Raw genomic sequence first — 18,844 nt, 5'->3', positions numbered from 1 at the left:
ATACTTTTTAGCAACTAAAGAATAAAGTAAAGGGGAGTATTATTTCATCCACTAAAGTGGTTGCCTTGACCAAAGTGTAAAAGACAGTTTCAGAAGGATTCCTCTGTTTTGCTCTCAAAAAAAGAGAGAGAACAAAAGTTCAGCTTAGTTTTACTAAGTTCTTTTGAGGGTATCCAGGACTTTCACTACCAACATCTGATAAAAACACTACATGGACAAGTATTTAAAAGAAGGCAATGTATTGTATGTCAAACATCAAGTTGAAATAGGAAATGACTGAAACTAACAAAAATTTCCATAAACTATACACGCCCACACAAAATCTGACTGACAAATATCTTACATTAAATATTAACACAAAATATGTGAATATTCAAGTTAGAACCTGTTTATATCCTAACAGGTATTAGTGTTGCTCCTTAAGGCATTTACAAGTCTTCTCCTCTCTTCACAAGTACAATTGACATGAATAAGACATCTCACATTGTATTTGAAAAACCCTTTCAATGATATTTTTACTTATTTCTAAAGGGAATAGACTTATATGAAAAAGGAACTTTAAAAAATACCTGTCTGCAGAGTGGGAACTAAGCCCTTAAGAGAGCAACACTTTTCTGTTGCCATTCCGTACAACAGTAACAAAAAACAAGAGAATTATCATCCTTATTACCTATGTTAGAGGTGTCTTTTCATTTTTTTTACCTGTATGGAAGTAATAGAAGCTGAATGTCCTTGAAGGACTGCAACTGGTGCACAAGTTCGAAGACACCACACTCGTACAACCTTATCACAGCTGCCTGCGGCAATGAGAGTGTTTTCATAGTTAACAGCCATGTCAGAAATTTCAGCAGAGTGCCCTCGAAGTGTAGCAAGGAGGCGTCCATCATCTGTTGCCCAAATTTTCACCAAACAGTCATCTGAACCCTATAGTAACACAAAAGGACAAAAGATTTACAAAAAAGCAGAAACTCGCCCCCTCCCAAAAAACCCAAAAGACAAAGGGAGGATTTAAGTTACTCCCAAGCATTTATTTTTAGTGTCTTCTCTCCATATAATATGGATCTAGCAGGAAATATAAACGATGTCCAAATGATAGCACTGACAAAGCATTGTCCAAACTGACAATGACATTTGTGAAGAACTCCTCTCAAAACTACTACCAATCCTGACAACTCAAAATATCTTTAACTCATCTAAGTGATTTGGCATTATCTCTGCCATTATTTCTTTCCTTAGGTCTTACAGCCTTTTTCTTAATTGCTTGAATATTTTTTCTACAAATACTTAAAAATTTAACCTAAAGTCTATATGTATTTCTCAGTAAATATGAGGCTTTGTTAATAATCTCTGGTGAAAATATTATATTGAACTTCCTACTGAGATTTTCAAGAGATTTAAAAATAGTAAAAAGCAATTCTACTCTAATGTGCTAGATAAGTTATTTAATAATTATCTGTTAATAAAAAGACGGCAATCATCATGATCATCAACATCCAAATACTTAAGTGATGCATTTAGAGTCATGAAAACATCAACTGAAAAGTCTGTAATGAACTCCAAAGAGTTATAACTTTTCAAAATACAAACCATTTCCTTTGTTGTAGCATAGAAATTTAAAAAGAAAATTATGGGGGCCGGCCTTATGGCGTAGCAGTTAATTGCACACGCTCTGCTGCTAGTGGCCTGGGTTCGGATCCTGACGCACCACTTGTCAGGCCATGCTGTGGCGGTGTCCCACATAAAGTGGGGGAAGATTGGCACGCATGTTACCTCAGGGCCAGTCTTCCTCAGCAAAAAGAGGAGGATTGGCATGGATGTTAGCTCAGGGCTGATCTTCTTCACAAAAAAAAAGAAAGAAAATTATGCCCTTCCCTATACTTCTATATTAACTTAGTACTGAAGCAGTGAGACTAAGCCTTTTCTTGGAAATATTGGTGTGCTATAATTTTGTACTAAAAAGCATGCAATATGATCTGGTTAATAAAAAGCCAATTTTAAAAATAATTAGTACTAAAATCAAAGAAAGATATACACAATAACTGTATATCTTCATTACCAACTGTGTAATTCACCTATTCAACCATAAGGATGATGTAATCATTAATTAAGCCAAACTGGCACCAATTACACTAAGTCACAAATGGAAAATGCATTTTAATAAAGGTTTGCTAAAATGGAATCAAATGAAATTGAGTAAGTAAATTTTTTTCACATAAATTAACCATCTCTAGACTATAAGGCCTTCTGAAGATTTAATTTTTTAAATTAGATTTCCCAAAAGATAGAGGGCATTATAGTCCACCCATTTACTTATATAGAATGAGAAAAGATTTTCAACTTCCACTAATCTTTTGTTGCATTCATGTGTCTAAAAAGGATGAACTGCTTACAAAGCGTAATTGAATGCTATGAAATCTAGCTTCAAATGTTGTAAATCTTTAATATGCTACAGTATCATAAATTTTAAACTCACTGTAAAAATTCTTCTCCCACTTCGGTCAAATGCTACACAGTAGACAGATGACAAGTGCCCCAGAATTCTCTTATGCATCTTAATGTGCTGGTAAGCAGATGAAGGGAAAATATGGCTGAAGCGACTACATCCGGTTAATTGCCTGGCAGAGGTGATACTCACTGGAAAACATAAAATAGGAGATTCATTCGTTAAAACCTAAAGCAAAATCTACTTCATGAATAAAAAATGAATATTAAGATGAGACAAAACAGGGTTACACACACCACAGCAATTCTACCCTGTGAGAAGTCTAAATTCTATTACACATTTCATGATTTTATGAATTCAAGTTCACTACTGCAAAGCACTAAGCATACTCTTAAATCCCAGAAGTCTGATTTTCTGTTTGCCTTACTATCTTTTCTTAGGTACATTCAAGTTTTGCCTTTCTTGGTACACTGTAGTCAAAGACACTGTCACCTCAAATATATAGGTAAATCTTATTATAACATGAAGAAATTTTAGAATAAAAACTGTATTTGGTTAAATATAATACATCTTAAAAATTATATAGGGAATTTCATGTACTCCTGTCTTACCTCCTCACACCCATCCACCCCATGTCCTCCTCACACCCATCCACCCCATGTACAGCTGTCCCTAAAAATTCAAGAGTAATACAAGAGATTTACACAGTGAAAAGAGAAAGGAAGCTATGATACCACATAGGTTTTCAGTAACAAACAATCCTTTCTAGGCTTGTCTGTAGGTTCTTCTCTTTTTGGTTTCTGAAACTGCAGGCTCTCCCTCTAGTTACCAATGAACTTCTGAGGTTTCATCTCCTATGAGGTCGTCTTAGATCCTGTCTCCTTTTTTTTGTTTGTTTTGCCCTACTCTTAATTTTCTTAAAAAGCAGCCAGAACAAAGCAAAAGTTTACAGTTCCCCTACAAACATCACCTGGATTCTGTTCACTTCCCTAAAATGGAGATCTTGATCCCCATGCAAGAATTTACAAGCACTCACTTGCTCTGTGAAATTCCTCCAGTCTTCCCTTATACACTGAAAATATTTAACATCCCACACCTTATATTTTAATCAAAATATAAGATCCTTGTAAGTTCAAAGTCACCTTGAGGCAAGGTGACATTTTATCATAGTGCATAAATAATACAGTACAAATAATAATAGCTTTATGTTGAAGCAAGGCAAAATTAAGGCAAGAATTGAGTTGTAGCTAGATTAGCAAAATTAGAGCCATGCCACAATCAAAAACACGCAATCTTTCAATGTCTCAATCTTAAGAGCAATGAAGTCTTTTTTTCTGGCAAAGGTAGATCCACTGGCCATGTTAAACTGACAAAATGACAAAAAATGAATGATGAATAGCAAAATCAATGAAACGTTGAATGCAAATCATAAGAACACATTACAGATCTGAGTATTTATCTAACACCGTGAGATGCTGAGTAAATAATGGTAGAAAATCCATAAGCATCTGTACCAGGTAAAAGGATTTCTTTTTGGTAGCGGCTTCCCATCTCAACCTCTAGAAACTTCCACAACTCTAAGATGGAAAGAGCAAACACCATAACTTTGAGACTTTAGTAATCTTCCTTATCCAGTCAAACATTTCTTACAGGTCTGAGTTCCTTGAGACAATCAACCATTATTTCTGCTCTGCTTTTTTCTATCCATACTTTATAAGTAGATAGAGGAAAAGTGTTACTTTAAGGCAAGGTTTCTCAGCCTTGGAACTATTGGCACTTTGGGCCTGATGATTCTTCATTGTGGGGGACTGTCTGTCTATTGTAGAGTGTTTAGCAGCATCCCTGGCCTCTACCCACTAGATGCTAGTATCACCCCACCACCACCAAGTCATGACAAGCAACAATATCTCCAGAAATTGCCAAACATCTCCTGGGGTGGGGAAAGTGGTTGAAAACCACTGCCTGAAGTATTAAAAATAATAATAATAACATCAAGAAGAAGAAAAAATCAGAAAAACAACTTTAAGAAGAGGAGCAGAGATAGAAAAAGAAAGAACCAGTGAAAAAGAGAGAGGAGAGGTAAATAGCTACCAGAAATCCAGTCATTTATCCAACAAACATCTGAGTTTCTCAACGGCCAAAAGAACACAACTAAGCATATAAACAAAATATTCTTGACCCCATTAACAGTTAGTATCTCAGGCCCAAACTCGTAAGTCAGGAACAATTACTGAAAACTTGATGCATCTTTATAGTGTATACAAATTAGCTTTTTACTTTTAGGACTCCTTTACAAAGAAAACTAATAATTTAAAAGAAAAAATGGAAATTATCTGCAACAAATATGACAGTCTTAACATTTTAAAACACATAAAACTAACCATCTATAAGAACACCATCAAGATCTAATAGATGAGTGAATAAAGAAAATTAACCGATAAGTCATAATATAGGAAATACAAATAATAAAGTAAGTCACAGAAAACGTTCAACTTTCTTGCCAACTATCAAAAGACATTTAAACGAAAACAACAAAATATAGTTTTACACCTAATAAATTAGCATTTTAAAAATTCTAAAACCTATGCCAGCAATTACTACTTGGAACTGGTATACATCTACATTTCTAGATGCACCATAAAGTGACATGACCCATTTGAAAAATAATCTTGAGAATACACTTTAAGAATCATGAAAATATGCACACCCATTGCCCATTACCTTGACTAATTACTTAAGTATTTCAAAAACACTACAAAGGGTAAGTAATGTTATCTCAGCCTCTATTTACTACGTAATTTAGCCCCACAAAGTCACAAAAGTAAAATGGCAATACAACTCTCAAAACACTGGTTAAAACAGGGCAACCAATCAACATAATTTTAGTCAGAACGAAATGTCTGCTTCTCCATCCACCGTTGTTAAGGATTTGGCAACCTCAGAAAAATAGTACTCTGCATGTATTTAATGACACCTGTGTTTTGGGGAGCTGAGATAGTTATGGTCAGGTTCCAACAATCAACTATAAAGCATTTTCTCTTGAGTAGTGTTGTGAACATGCCAACTTTGTCTTGAAATACTTTAAGAACTTCCCTTTTGAGAGAAACATCCTTGATGTCACAATACATTTCTTTGTATTTAGCAATGTTGACAGATTCAACTAGGAGATAAATTAGTCAAATGTACATATGTATAAAATTTATTTAAATACAAAATATTCTATTCAGAATTTCTTATGTCTCCAAATTTTTTCTTTGAAATTTTGTAGGATAAGCTTCTAAATTGTTCTCTAAAAAAAGATAAGCTATATGAACTAATTCAGTGATAGACCAAAATGCTTAAAGATTCAAGTAAGAGCAGGATAAGGCTTATTGTGTGTATTTTACAAATTTATTAAGTCATAGAGATTAATAAACAGCTATCAATGGAATAATTGCTTTCTTTCTTTAAAACATGTATTTGTTGACCACCTACTATGAGCTAAGTACTGTGATAGACACTAGAAATACAGCTTATAAACAAGTCAAACAAGATCCTCATCCTTGTGGAATTTACCTTCCACTGGACGAAGGTTTCATCATTTACCCGATTTCAGAAATGAATAAGATACTTTAAAGGGAAAAGCGATCTACAGAAATATATACAGCTCTCCAAGTGTGTTTTTCTAATAAGCTCTGCAGGTGTTGCTGATACTGTGCTAAGTTTGGGAACCACCAATTCTAGCCCAACCTCCCTCCCCCCAAAATTATCCTTTCTATAACGTATCTGGCAGACGGTCATTCAGCCTCTGCCTAAACACTGCTAGTAAAGAGATTATTATTTCTCAAAAATGGCCAATTCACAAGTTGAGCTGCTCTAATTTTGGGGAGATTCTACCTTTAATTGAGCTCAGTCTCCCTATAACCTCCAGAGAGTCATAGCGGTTCTGTCATTGGAAGCTACACTAAAAAAAGTCAAATCCCTTTGTTACATGGTAACCCATGAAATATTTAAAGATAGCTATCATTTGTGCTTTAAGTCTTCTCAAAATGAAAATGTGAAGTCCCCTCTACATTACTCACAGCCATAATTTACAAACACTTCTCTTTCCTATCATCTCCAATAGAAAAACACTCTTTCACCGTAAATACTACTGTGGTTGCTTTTTTTCTGAGAAGTCTCTAGTTCATCAATGTCTGAGCCTCTTAAAATAACAAGAGCTGAGCAAAACTTCCAGTGGCCTCATCAGCACAGAGTACAGTGGATTATTTTCAACTATACTGCTGTGAATGCAATTTAAGACTGCAAAGTCTATGTTACTTTTCTAAAACAGCTTCCTTCTACTATCTATTGATCAGATTAAAGAGGAAATAAAGTTAGTTTGGCATTCTTTCTTAGTAAACATATTAAGTTCCTAGTGATAAGTTCTTTCTTTTCTAAGAGTACACAAACCACCTGTTCAATAAACCTGTCTAAAATTTTGCCTGGGGTTAAACCTAAGTTCACCAATATACAATTTCTAGAATCTACTCTTTGTTCCCTTTTGCATACTTGTCCATTGGGTAATTTCCATTTCTCCTGTCCACTCTGATTTCACAAAAAATACCTGCCAGTGAAAATTATTTCAATATATCAGGATTTAATTCACTTGAGCCTCTTAAAACAGTTAGGTACTCATGTATCTTGGGTTTTCTTTTCTTTAACCGTGCTTGCTCTACTCTTTACAGTTTAGAGATCATTCTCTTTGATAGAGAAAACTAAAACAAAATATGGTTATCTCCAGCTCTTACGTTTCACCAATGAATTTATACCAGCTATTCCTTTCTAAAATCTATAGGTTCCTCCTCCATGTTAATTTGAACTTGAAAGGTGTTTTGGGGTATTCCTATATGGGTCAAACCATATACAATTGTTGATATTCAATCATTTTCTACATAAAGAAAATAGTGATCTTAAATGGCTCAACATAATAGCTATAGTTGCAGTAGGGAGGAATGGGGGAAAATCAAGCATTAGTTTGATCTAAAGGTAAAGTATCCCGCTTCTTTACCTCTCCATGAGGAAAGCATCATCTATACTGTCCAGTCTATAGTATAATCCCATATAGATTTCTCACTCTTTTTACCTTTACCCACTGTTTTTCACAGTATACCTATATTTTGGTCTATGGATTTCTTTTTTTTTTTTTTTTTCTTTTTGTGTGAGGAGATCAGCCCTGTGCTAACATCTGCCAATCCTCCTCTTTTTTTACTGAGGAAGACTGGCCCTGAGCTAACATCCATGGCCATCTTCCTCCACTTTATATGGGACGCCGCCACAGCATGGCTTGCCAAGCAGTGCGTCGGTGTGTACCCGGGCTCCGAACCTGAGAACCCCGGGCTGCCGCAGCGGAGGGTGTGCACTTAACCCCTTGCACCACTGGGCAGGCCCTATGGATTTCTAAATATGTTTAAAATCCACCGTTACTCCTCACCTTCCAATTAGATCTCTTTTTTTAGAACCAAGTATAAACATTCATCACATTTTAAGCAATAATACCATTTCAGGTTTGTATCTCTCTATGTTAAATTTTCTGGTTCACTTTGCTGCATTATACCTAATACCTATAAATATCCTACCCAACCCTAATGTTTTATCTTGTGAATCGCTGGTCACTTCCTCCTTTATGGATCTTTTCCATGTTATACGTGCTTATCTTCATCATATCATTTTTTTTAATTGGGTAATTTTACTAATGTCCCTAACAAATAGTAAAAATAATTGATTTCAGTTTAATTTCTTGTGCTTTCTCAATATCAATTAAGTAGTAATGAACAGTAAAAGGGAGAGAATAAAAGGTAATGGTTATCCCATAAGAAGCCTTAAATTTTATCAAGAACATATTAAGGAATTAATTAAAACTGAATAAAATTCATATAAAAGTTCTCCTGAAATTTGTCATTTTTTTCTATTAACATTTTAAATGCTATTGAATTACCTTTAGAAATTAAGAATACTGAATGGCCATTGAAAAAAAGGAATAGAAAAATGTCACAATTTGAAGTGTATGATATTCTAGTGTATGTTGGATACTAAAACACCATTTCACATATTCAAATTCTATTTGTTTCAAAATTACAATATGGGACACTGTAACCCAAATTAATAAAGTTCAAACCAGACTGACTTTTTTCATGTAGTCTTCAATAATAGCTTTGCCTTTCTCACTCTGTGGCATCCTGAATTTATTACAAAGATGTGCTTCTTTTCTTATGTTACTCCTTTCTTCATTATCCTCTCCATTACTGACATATCCCAACATCTTATAGGAAAAAAACACTACCAATAACCTGTTAAAATCCTAGTGTTAGAAAAAAGTTCCATTTTAGAACATTTGTTGAGTGTGGTACAAGATATACTATTTACTGCCCTGACTAGACTCCCAAATATTAAATGATGATAACAAAACAAAAAAAGAAAACCGCAAGACTCAATAACAAGGACACTTAGCTTAATAACAATAAATTCAAATCAAGGATTTATTGCAGGGTTGTTGTACTAAGAAAACTTTATTAGTACAGCAGCTTATTCCTAAAATAGTTCAAGACCACAGTCTCTTCTCCTAAATTCAGTCAATCATATCAAAACGCCTAGGTCAGTAAGCAAGAAGAAACAGAAGGATCATTGCAAATGCATAACTTCTCTGAAAAACACCTCAAAGCACATTCCCTTCTATTATCTTCATATATGAAAGACAGAACATTATTAGAACCAAAAAAGATCAGAAAGCATATGTTGAAACATACTGAAAAAATTATATAACAGGTAGAGAGGACAAAAATTGTAAAGTAGTAAATAATTTAAAAATTGAGGGGCCGGCCCCGTGGCTTAGCGGTTAAGTGCGTGAGCTCCGCTACTGGCGGCCCGGGTTCGGATCCCGGGCGCGCACCGACGCACCGCTTCTCCGGCCATGCTGAGGCCGCGTCCCACATACAGCAACTAGAAGGATGTGCAGCTATGACATACAACTATCTACTGGGGCTTTGGGGGGAAAAATAAATAAATAAAATATTAAAAAAAAAAACTTTAAAAAAAAATTGAGGAAAGTAGAAAAGTGGTAATAAAGTATAAAATATTTATTTTATACTAAATTTAAGGTTTGATATTTTATATACTTAATAAGGAAAAATTTGAATTAGATTTCTAAAATATTTTAAGAGTCCTAGTTTATTGGGGGAGCTATTTGAAAATTAAAATTTTAATTTTAGAATTAAAATGAGTATTTCTTACAGAATCTCATACTCCACATCATTTCCTGCTAGGACACAAGTATTAATAGCAGAATCCAAATTTAAAGTGCATTAGGAGAGTGATGTCAGCATCAAGGCAGATGAATGGTTCCTATTTTCTCTCCTCTTTGATTAACAACTAATTGGACATGCATAGCTGAACACTAGTGTCACTATACATTACACCAGGACACCTGGGAGATTTCTCCCCAACTGTGCATCAAAAAGTGGGCAGATAGGACCTAAGTGGAAGTTGTGGATCCAATGCAAGCCTATAATTCTCCAGAAATTCTGGAGCTAAAGAATTCAATTAATAATATGAAGAACGCAATAAAATGCATTGGTAACAGGGAAGACCAAATAGAAGAAAGAATGAATGGCTTGGAAGATAGGAATATAGAAATAATTCAATTAGAAGAGAAGAGAGAACTAAGAATTGAAAAGCAAAGAAACCTTACACAAGCTATTGGATTTAATGAGAAGGGCAAATATAAGAATAACTGGTGTACCAGAAGGAGAAGAAAGGGAAGGGGGGCAGAGTTTATTTAAAGCAATAATAGCTGAGAACTTCCCAATCCTGGGAAAAGACAGGCATACAAGTCCACAAAGCTAATAAAACACCCTATTATCTCAATGCAAAAAGACCTTCTACAAGACACATTATAACGAAAATTTCAAAATCAATGATAAAGAATATTAAAGGTAGCAAGGGGGAAAAAATGAAAGTAACCTACAAAGGAAATCCCAATAGGCTATCAGTGGATCTCTCAGCAGAAACTTTAGGCCAGAAGAGTAGGGAATGAAATATTCAAAGTGTTGAAAAATAAAATATTCCTGGCTGGCAATTTTTATCTGGCAAAGTTATCCTTCAGGTACGAAGGAGAAATAAAGGTTTTCCCAGAAGGGCAAAAACTGTAGGAATTCACCACCACTAGAACATGCCTTCAAAGAAATGCTGAAAAGTGTTCTTCAAGTTGAAATGAAAATACACTAATAAGTGACATAAAAACATCTGAAAGTAAACAAGATTAGGAAGATTAGCCCTGAGCTAACATCCGATGCCAATCCTTCTCTTTTTGCTGAGGAAGATTGGCCCTGGGCTAACAACTCTGCCCATCTTCCTCTACTTTATATGGGACGCCGCCACAGCATGGCTTGCCAAGCAGTGTGTTGGTGCGCGCCCAGGATCCGAACCTGTGAACCCCGGGCTGCCACAGCAGAGCGCACGCACTTAACTGCTATGCCACTGGGCCGGCCCCCTCACTTGTATTTCTATACACTAAAAATGCAACATCTGCAAACAAAACTATCCCATTCACAATAGCATCAAAAACAATAAAATACCTAGGAATAAATTTTACCAAGGAAGTGAAAGATCTGTATAATGAAAACTACAAGACTGTCGAAAGAAATCAAAGACACAAACAAATGGAAAGATGTTCCATGTTCATGGATCAGAAGAATGAATATTGTAAAAATGTCCATACTACCAAAGCCATGTGTAGATTCATTGCAATTCCTATCAAAATTTCCATGGCATAATTCACAGAAATAGAAAAAAACAATCCTAAAATTTGTATGGAACCACAAAAGACCCTGAATAGTCAAAGCAATCCTGAGAAAGAACCAAGCCAGAGGTATCACACTTCCTGATTTCAAACTATACTATAAACTATAAAGCTACACTAATGAAAATGGTATGGTACTGGCATAAAAATAGACACACAGACCAATGAAACAACATAGAGAGCCCAGAATGAAACCCTAGATATATGGTCAACTAATACTTGACAAGGAAGCCAGGAACACTCAATGGGGAAAGGATAGTCTCTTCAATAAATGGTGTTGGGAAAACTGGATAAACACATGCTGAACAATGAAACTGGAACCCTATCTTTATCTTACAGCACTCACAAAAATTAACTCAAAATGGATCAAAGGCTTAAACATAAGACCTGATACCATAAAACTCGTAGAAGAAAAGGTAGGGAAGAAGCTCCTTGACATTGCTCTTGGCAATGATTTTTCAAATATGACACCAAAAGCACAAAGAACCAAAGCAACGATAAACAAGTCAGACTACATCAAACTTCAAAGCTTCTCCACAGTAAAAGAAACAATCAACAAAATTAAAAGGCAACCTCCAGAATGAGAGAAAACTTTTGCAAACAATATATCAGACAAAGGGTTAAAATCCAAAATACATAAAGAACTCATAGAACTCAATAACAAAAACACAAATAATCTGATTTAAAAAATGGGCAGAAGAACTAAATAGACATTTTTCCAATGAAAACATCCAACTGCCCACCAGGTACCTGAAAACATGCTCAACATCAATAATAATCATGGAAATACAAATCAAAACAACAGGGCCGGCCCTGTGGCTTGGTGGTTAAGTGCGCGCGCTGCGATGCTGGTGGCCCGGGTTCGGATCCCGGGTGCGCATCGAGGCACCACTTCTCCGTTCATCCTGAGGCCGAGTCCCGCATACAGCAACTAGAAGGATGTGCAGCTACGACATACAACTATCCACTGGGGCTTTGGGGGGAAAAAAATAAAATAAATAAAATCTTTAAAAAAAAAAAATCAAAACAACAATGACATACCATCTCACATCTGTTAGAATGGCTATTATCAACAAGTAAGAGATAAGTGCTGGCCGGCCCCGTGGCTTAGTGGTTAAGTGCGCGCGCTCCGCTGCTGGCGGCCTGGGTTCGGATCCCAGGTGCGCACCGACGCACCGCTTCTCCGGCCATGCTGAGGCCGCGTCCCACATACAGCAACTAGAAGGATGTGCAGCTATGACATACAACTATCTACTGGGGCTTTGGGGGGAAAAAATAAATAAATAAAATCTTTAAAAAAAAAAAAAAAAAAAAAGAGATAAGTGCTGACGAAGATGTGGAGAAAAGAGAACCCTTGTTCACTGTTGGTAGAAATGTAAGTTGGTTCAGCTACCATGGAAAACAATATGGGGGTAATAAATTAAATTTTAATAAATATAAATTTTAATAAATTATAAATAGAACTACCATATAACCCAGCAATTCCACTTCTGGGTATATACCCAAAGGATATGAAAATAGGATGTTGTAGAAATACATGCACTCCTATATTTATTGTAGTGTTATTCACAACAGTCATGATGTGGAAACAACCTAAGTGTCCATGAAGGGATGAATGGATAAAGAAGATGTGGGGTGTGTGTGTATATATATATATATATATATATATATACACACACACACACACAATGGAATATTATTCAGCCATGAGAAAGAAGGGCATCCTTCCATTTGTGACAACGTGAATGGACTTGAGCACATTATGCTGAGATAAGCTCAGACAGAGAAAGACAAGTAGTGTATGATATCACTTACACGCGGAATCTAAAAAAGCCAAACTTACACAGAGAGTAAAATGGTGGCTACCAGGGGCTGGGAGGTAGAGGGACAGGACCGATGTTGTTTAAGGGTACAAACTTGCAAAAAGTAGTAAATAAGTCCTAGGGATCTAAAGCACAGTATAGTGAATATAGACAACAATTTTGTATTATTATCATCAAACTTGCTAAGGGACTAGAACTTAATTATTCCAACCATTAAAAAATGATAATTATGTAATGTGATAGAGGTGCTAATTATTGCTACAATGGCAATCATATTACAATATATAAATGTATCAAATTAACATGTTGTACACCTTAAATTTACACAATGTTATATGTCAAATGTATTTCAATTTAAAAAGTGCATTAAAAAGGCCCATTTTTGTAGAAAGCATAGGTTCAAATAAGCTTTTGATTCAACCATATTAAGAGACAGCTGCCCACAGGTACAATTAGAAATTTAATATTTCTACTCATTTTCTCTATCCTTAAGAAATTTTCATTGTGATTTACATTTAAGTAGTAGATAATAACAACAATAAACAAACACATAGAGACAGAGATTGGATTGGTGGTTACCAGAGAGGAAGGGGGGAGGGAGGAGGGCGAAAGGGATAATTCGGCACATGTGTTTGGTGATGGGTTGTAATTAGTATTTGAGTGGTGAACATGATGTAATCTATGCAGAAATAGAAGTATAATGATGTACACCTGAAATTTATACAATGTTATAAAACAATGTTACTTCAATAAACAAAAATAAATAAATAAATAGAATAAAATAAATAAAAAATAAAAAAATAAAATGTAACTGAGTATTGTGCTCTTTAATTCTAGACATAGGAAATGTAGGAGACAGGAAAAACACCTGCCTTTGACAATAAGAAATTGCAAACCTACTATCTGCGATACATGCATGAACCTGGTGGACATTATGCTAAGTGAAATAAGCCAGACAGAGAAAAATTAATATCACATGATCTTACTTATATGTGGAATCCTAAAAAGAAAAAAAGTTGAATTCATAGTAACAATCTATAGAATGGTGGTGGTGGTTACTAGAGGCTGGGGGCTGGAGGAGAAGGGGAGATACTAATCAAAGGGTACAAGCATTCAGTTATAAAATGAAAAAAATTCTGAAAACCAAATATACAGCAATGTAACTATAGTCAATGTAGTGTACACTGGAAATTTGCTAGAGTAGATCTCAAGTGTTCTTATCATACACACAACAAAATGTTAACTATGGTAGGTGAGGGACACGTTAATTTTTTTTTATTGTGGTAATCATTTCACAACGTAGCCATATATCAAAACATCATTTTGTACACCTTAAATATACACAATTTTCATTTTTCAAAAATAAATAGGGCCCAGCCCTGTGGCATAGCGCTTAAGTGCTCGCGCTCCTCTGCTGGCGACCCGGGGTTCGGATCCTGGGCATGCACCGATGCATCACTTGTCAGGCCATGCTGTGGTGGCGTCCCACATAAAGTGGAGGAAGATGGGCACAAATGTTAGCTCAGGGCCAGTCTTCCTCAGCAAAAAAAGGAGGATTGGCATGGATGTTAGCTCAGGGCTGATCTTCCTCACAATCAATCAATCAATCAATCAATAAATAAATAAATAAATAAATAGGCCAGCCCTATGGTGCACTGGTTAAGTTTCTGTGCTCCACTTCGGCGGCCCAGGGTTCATGGGTTTGGATCCCGAGCACAGACATACACACCACTCATCAAGCCATGCTGTGGAGGTATCCCACATACAAAATAGAGGAAGATTGGCACAGATGTTAGCTCAGGGCCAATCTTCCTCAAGAAAGGAAGGGAAGGGAGGGAAGGGAAGGATAGGGAGGGAAGGGAAGGGGGGGAGAGAGAGAGAGAGAAAGAGAGAAAGAAAGAGAGAAAGAGAGAGAAAGAAAGAAAAAAATGCAAGCCAACACTAGTGAAGATACTGAGAAGCTAATCTCCATTTCTGAGGCCCTAGGAAGTAGTTTACGTGTAGCCATGTTTTGCCTTTCTCTCTTTGAACTAGTGTCTATTATAGAATTTTGTTAGAGCTTGAAGGGACTTTAAAGATTCATTTTTAGTCCAATCACTCATTTTACAGATAAAAAAATTACAACCAGATTGGTGAAGCAAGTTTTCCAAAGCCATACAGGTAATAATTGACAGAGAAGGAAGGTGCTTGAACTTGGGTCCAATGTTCTTTTTCTTAATCCACAGCTGCCTCTCAGTTAGTGCTTTATGTTTAAATATATCAGCAATGTTTACCTCTCAACAAATAAAAGATATTGATGGGTCTAAAGCAGTAAACTCGCCCCCTTGTTTTTCTGGGTACCAAGTTGCTATTCAATACAAAGAGGTAAACCATGGGGACATGTGATTGGGTGGGGGAGGAGCAGGGGCAAAGAACGTAATACGTAGTAATCCTGTGGGAAAAAATCAATGAGCCAGGCAAGTAGCTCAATAGGTGCTGGCAGAGTTGGCTCTGACTTTACCAATTCCCCCTATTTTAGCAGCATGATGTAGCAAAAAGGCAACATAGTATTGAGAAAAGAACAAGTGGCCTAGCTTCTTCCTTATCTATACAATCTATAAAATAGGCAAAATACCACCTATCTTGAGAATTAAGTGAGGTGAATTTTGTGGAATGTCTAGCACAGTAGGCTTAGTTCCTGTGAAGCTTGGTTCCTTATTCCTCTTCCCTTTCCTTTCCTCTCTGGGATCTCTGATCTCACATTCCAAAATGAATGGGGTGGGAGGAAGTTTGGTACTTACATTAGTGACTCTAATGGATAGTGATCTCTATGCTAAAGAAAATGATAAAATACATACAAAAATATTACCCATACTTTTCTGAACAAAGTCCGCACAAAAAAATCTCTTCTTATATAATAAAACTTAACATTTACTTAACACTTTTTATGTGCCAGGCACTGTGCTAAGCACTTTATATGTTTAACTTATTTAATCCTAGAAAGTGAGTACTATTAATATCCCCTTCTTAAAGATGTGAAATTGAGGCATACAGGGGTTAAGTAATTTCTCCAAGATCGCAAACTAGTAAGTGGTAGAGCCAGGATTCAAACCCAGGCAATCTGACTACAGAGGCTGATCTCTTAACCAATATTCTATAATAGCTTTCCTGAACATGAGAGGAAAATTTTAAAAAATTATCATGTGCCCCAATGGGTAAACTATGTTCCAATGACTATAACAGGTTTCACTCCAAACCTTAAATTCTAGCCCAAACAAACCCAGAACTTAATTAATATCCAAGGCCAAAAATGTAGTATAAAAAAAGCAGGATGGAATATGTTTAAAAAGAGATTGAAAACTCCTAGAAATAATAGGTGAGCTCAGCAAGGTTGCAGGAAATAAGATCAAGACACATAAATCAATTGCATTTCTATACACTAACAACATACACAGAAACCAAAATTAAAAACACAATACCATTTACAATCACTCCAAAAAAACTAAATACTTGGATATACACTTGACAGAACATGTTAAATATCTGTATGCTATAATTACAAAATGCTGATAAAAGAAACCAAAGAAGGGGCCGGCCCCGTGGCGTGGCAGTTAAGTGCACGTGCTCCACTGCTGGCAGCCTGGGTTCGGATCCCAGGCACGCACCGATGCACCACTTGTCAAACCATGCTGTGGCGGCGTCCCATATAAAGTGGAGGAAGATGGGCACAGACGTTAGCCCACGGCCATTCTTCCTCAGCAAAAAAAGAGGAGGATTGGCATGGATGTTAGCTCAGGGCTGATCTTCCTCACACATACACAAAAAAGAAACCAAAGAAGATGTCAATAAATGGCAAGGCATACCATATTCATGGATTAAAAGGCTTGACAGAGTGAACATGTCAATTCTCCCAAACTGATTTACAGGCTTAACACAATTCCTGTCAAAGGCTTTAGCAGAAATTGACAAGCTTATTCTAAAATTTATATGTAAAGGCACTGGGCCTAGAATATTGAAAACAATCTTAACAAAAAATAAAGTGGAAGGGATTACTCTTTCCCATGTTAATGCTGACTATGTAGTTGCAGGCATACCTCAGAGATACTGCGGGTTTGGTTCTAGACCACCGCAATAAAGCGAGTGTCACAATAAAGTGAGTGTCGCAATAAAGAGTCACACGAATTCTTTGGTTTCCCAGTGCATATAAAAGTTATGTTTATACTATGCTATAGTCTATTAAGTGTGCAATAGCATTATGTCTAAAAAAAACAAGGTACATACCTTAATTAAAAACACTTAATTGCTAAAATATGCTAACTATCATCTGAGCCTTTAGTGAGTTGTAATCTTTATGCTGGAGGAGAGTCTTGTAAAAAATGCAATCTCTGGAGTGCAATGAAGTGAAGAGCAATAAAACAAGGAATGCCTTTACAGTAATCAAAATAATGTGGTACTGGTGAGGAGATAAACACATAGATCAATGGAACAGAACAGATGACCAAGAAATACATCCACACAAATATTCTTAATTGATGTTTTAAAAAAGTGCAAATCAAATTCAATGGAGGAAGAATAACCTTTTCAACAAATGGTACTGGAGCAATTAGACATCCATTGGTAAAAAATAACGAACCTCCATCCAAACCTCATACCTTACACAATTTAACTCAAAATGGATCATAGAATTAAATGTAAAACTATCAAGCTTTTAGAAAAAAAGACACAGGAGACAATCTTCAGGCTCTGGGGCTAGGCAAAGAATTCTTAGGCTTGACAACAAAAGCGTGATCCATAAGAGGGAAAACTGATATATCACTTGTCATCAAAATTAAAAACTTTTAGTCTCTGAAAGCCTAAGTGAAAAGGATGAAAAGACAAGCTACAGACAGGGAGAAAACATTTTCAAATGACAGATCTAGAACTAGTATCTAGAATATATAAAGAACTCTTAAAGCTCAACAATAAAATAACAAGCCAATTAGAAAATGGATGAAAGACATGAACAGACATTTCAACAATATACACATATAGTAAATAAGCACACGGAAAGATGTTCAACATCACTAGCCATCAGGGAAACACAAATTAAAAACAAAATGATACATCACACTACACACCTATGAGAATAGCTAAAGTAAAATATTGTGACAATACTGAATGCTGGCAAAGATGTGGAAAAACTGGATCACTCATACATTACTAGTGGGAAAATAAAATGCTATGGCCACTCTGGAAAAAAGTTTAGAAATTTCTTAAAAAACTAAACACATAAATACCATATGAACCACAATTATACTCTTGGGCCTTTATCCTAGAGAAATGAAAGCTTATGTTCACACACATACACATATCCAAAAAAAAACCCCAAAAAACTGGTTCACAAATGTTCATAGCAGCTATATTTGTAACCGCCAAAAGCTGGAATCAACCCAGATGTCATTCAACTGGTGAATGGTCAAACTGTGGTATATCCATAACATGGAATACCACTTAGCAATAAAAAGGAATGAATATTGACACATACAACAACTTACAGAATTATGCTAAGCAGAAGAAAGTTATATACAATATGATTCCATTTATATAACACTCTTGAAATGACAAAACTATAGAAACGGAGTAGAGATTACTGGTTGACAAGACTAGGGGGTGGGGTAAGGCAGGAGGTAGGTGGGTGTGGTTATAAAAGAGCAACCTGAGGGATCCTTGTGGTGATGAAACTTTATCTTAACTGTGGGGGTGGATACACAAGTGATAAAACTGTATACAACCTAGTATGCATAC

At 35.9% G+C, this 18,844-nt stretch overlaps 1 protein-coding gene across 2 annotated transcripts in view; it reads right to left on the bottom strand.

Annotated features, from left to right (window-relative positions):
* Nucleotides 1–18,844, bottom strand: part of BRWD3 (bromodomain and WD repeat domain containing 3) — a 136,173-nt gene that overhangs the window by 77,692 nt on the left and 39,637 nt on the right. For both annotated transcript variants that reach the window (XM_004442078.3, XM_087426513.1), the window contains exons 7-8: nt 2,474–2,634; nt 703–924 (exon numbers count right to left, since the gene is read on the bottom strand). In XM_004442078.3, coding sequence (XP_004442135.1) covers nt 703–924; nt 2,474–2,634 — 383 coding nt within the window. The remainder of the gene's footprint in view (nt 1–702; nt 925–2,473; nt 2,635–18,844) is intronic.

Source organism: Ceratotherium simum, chromosome X, assembly GCF_057802395.1.
Source record: "Ceratotherium simum simum isolate JZ-2026a chromosome X, ASM5780239v1, whole genome shotgun sequence".
In the NCBI taxonomy this organism is placed as follows: Eukaryota; Metazoa; Chordata; class Mammalia; order Perissodactyla; family Rhinocerotidae; genus Ceratotherium; species Ceratotherium simum.
Note: the sequence above shows the minus strand (reverse complement) of the source record. Positions and strands in the feature narration are given on the sequence as shown.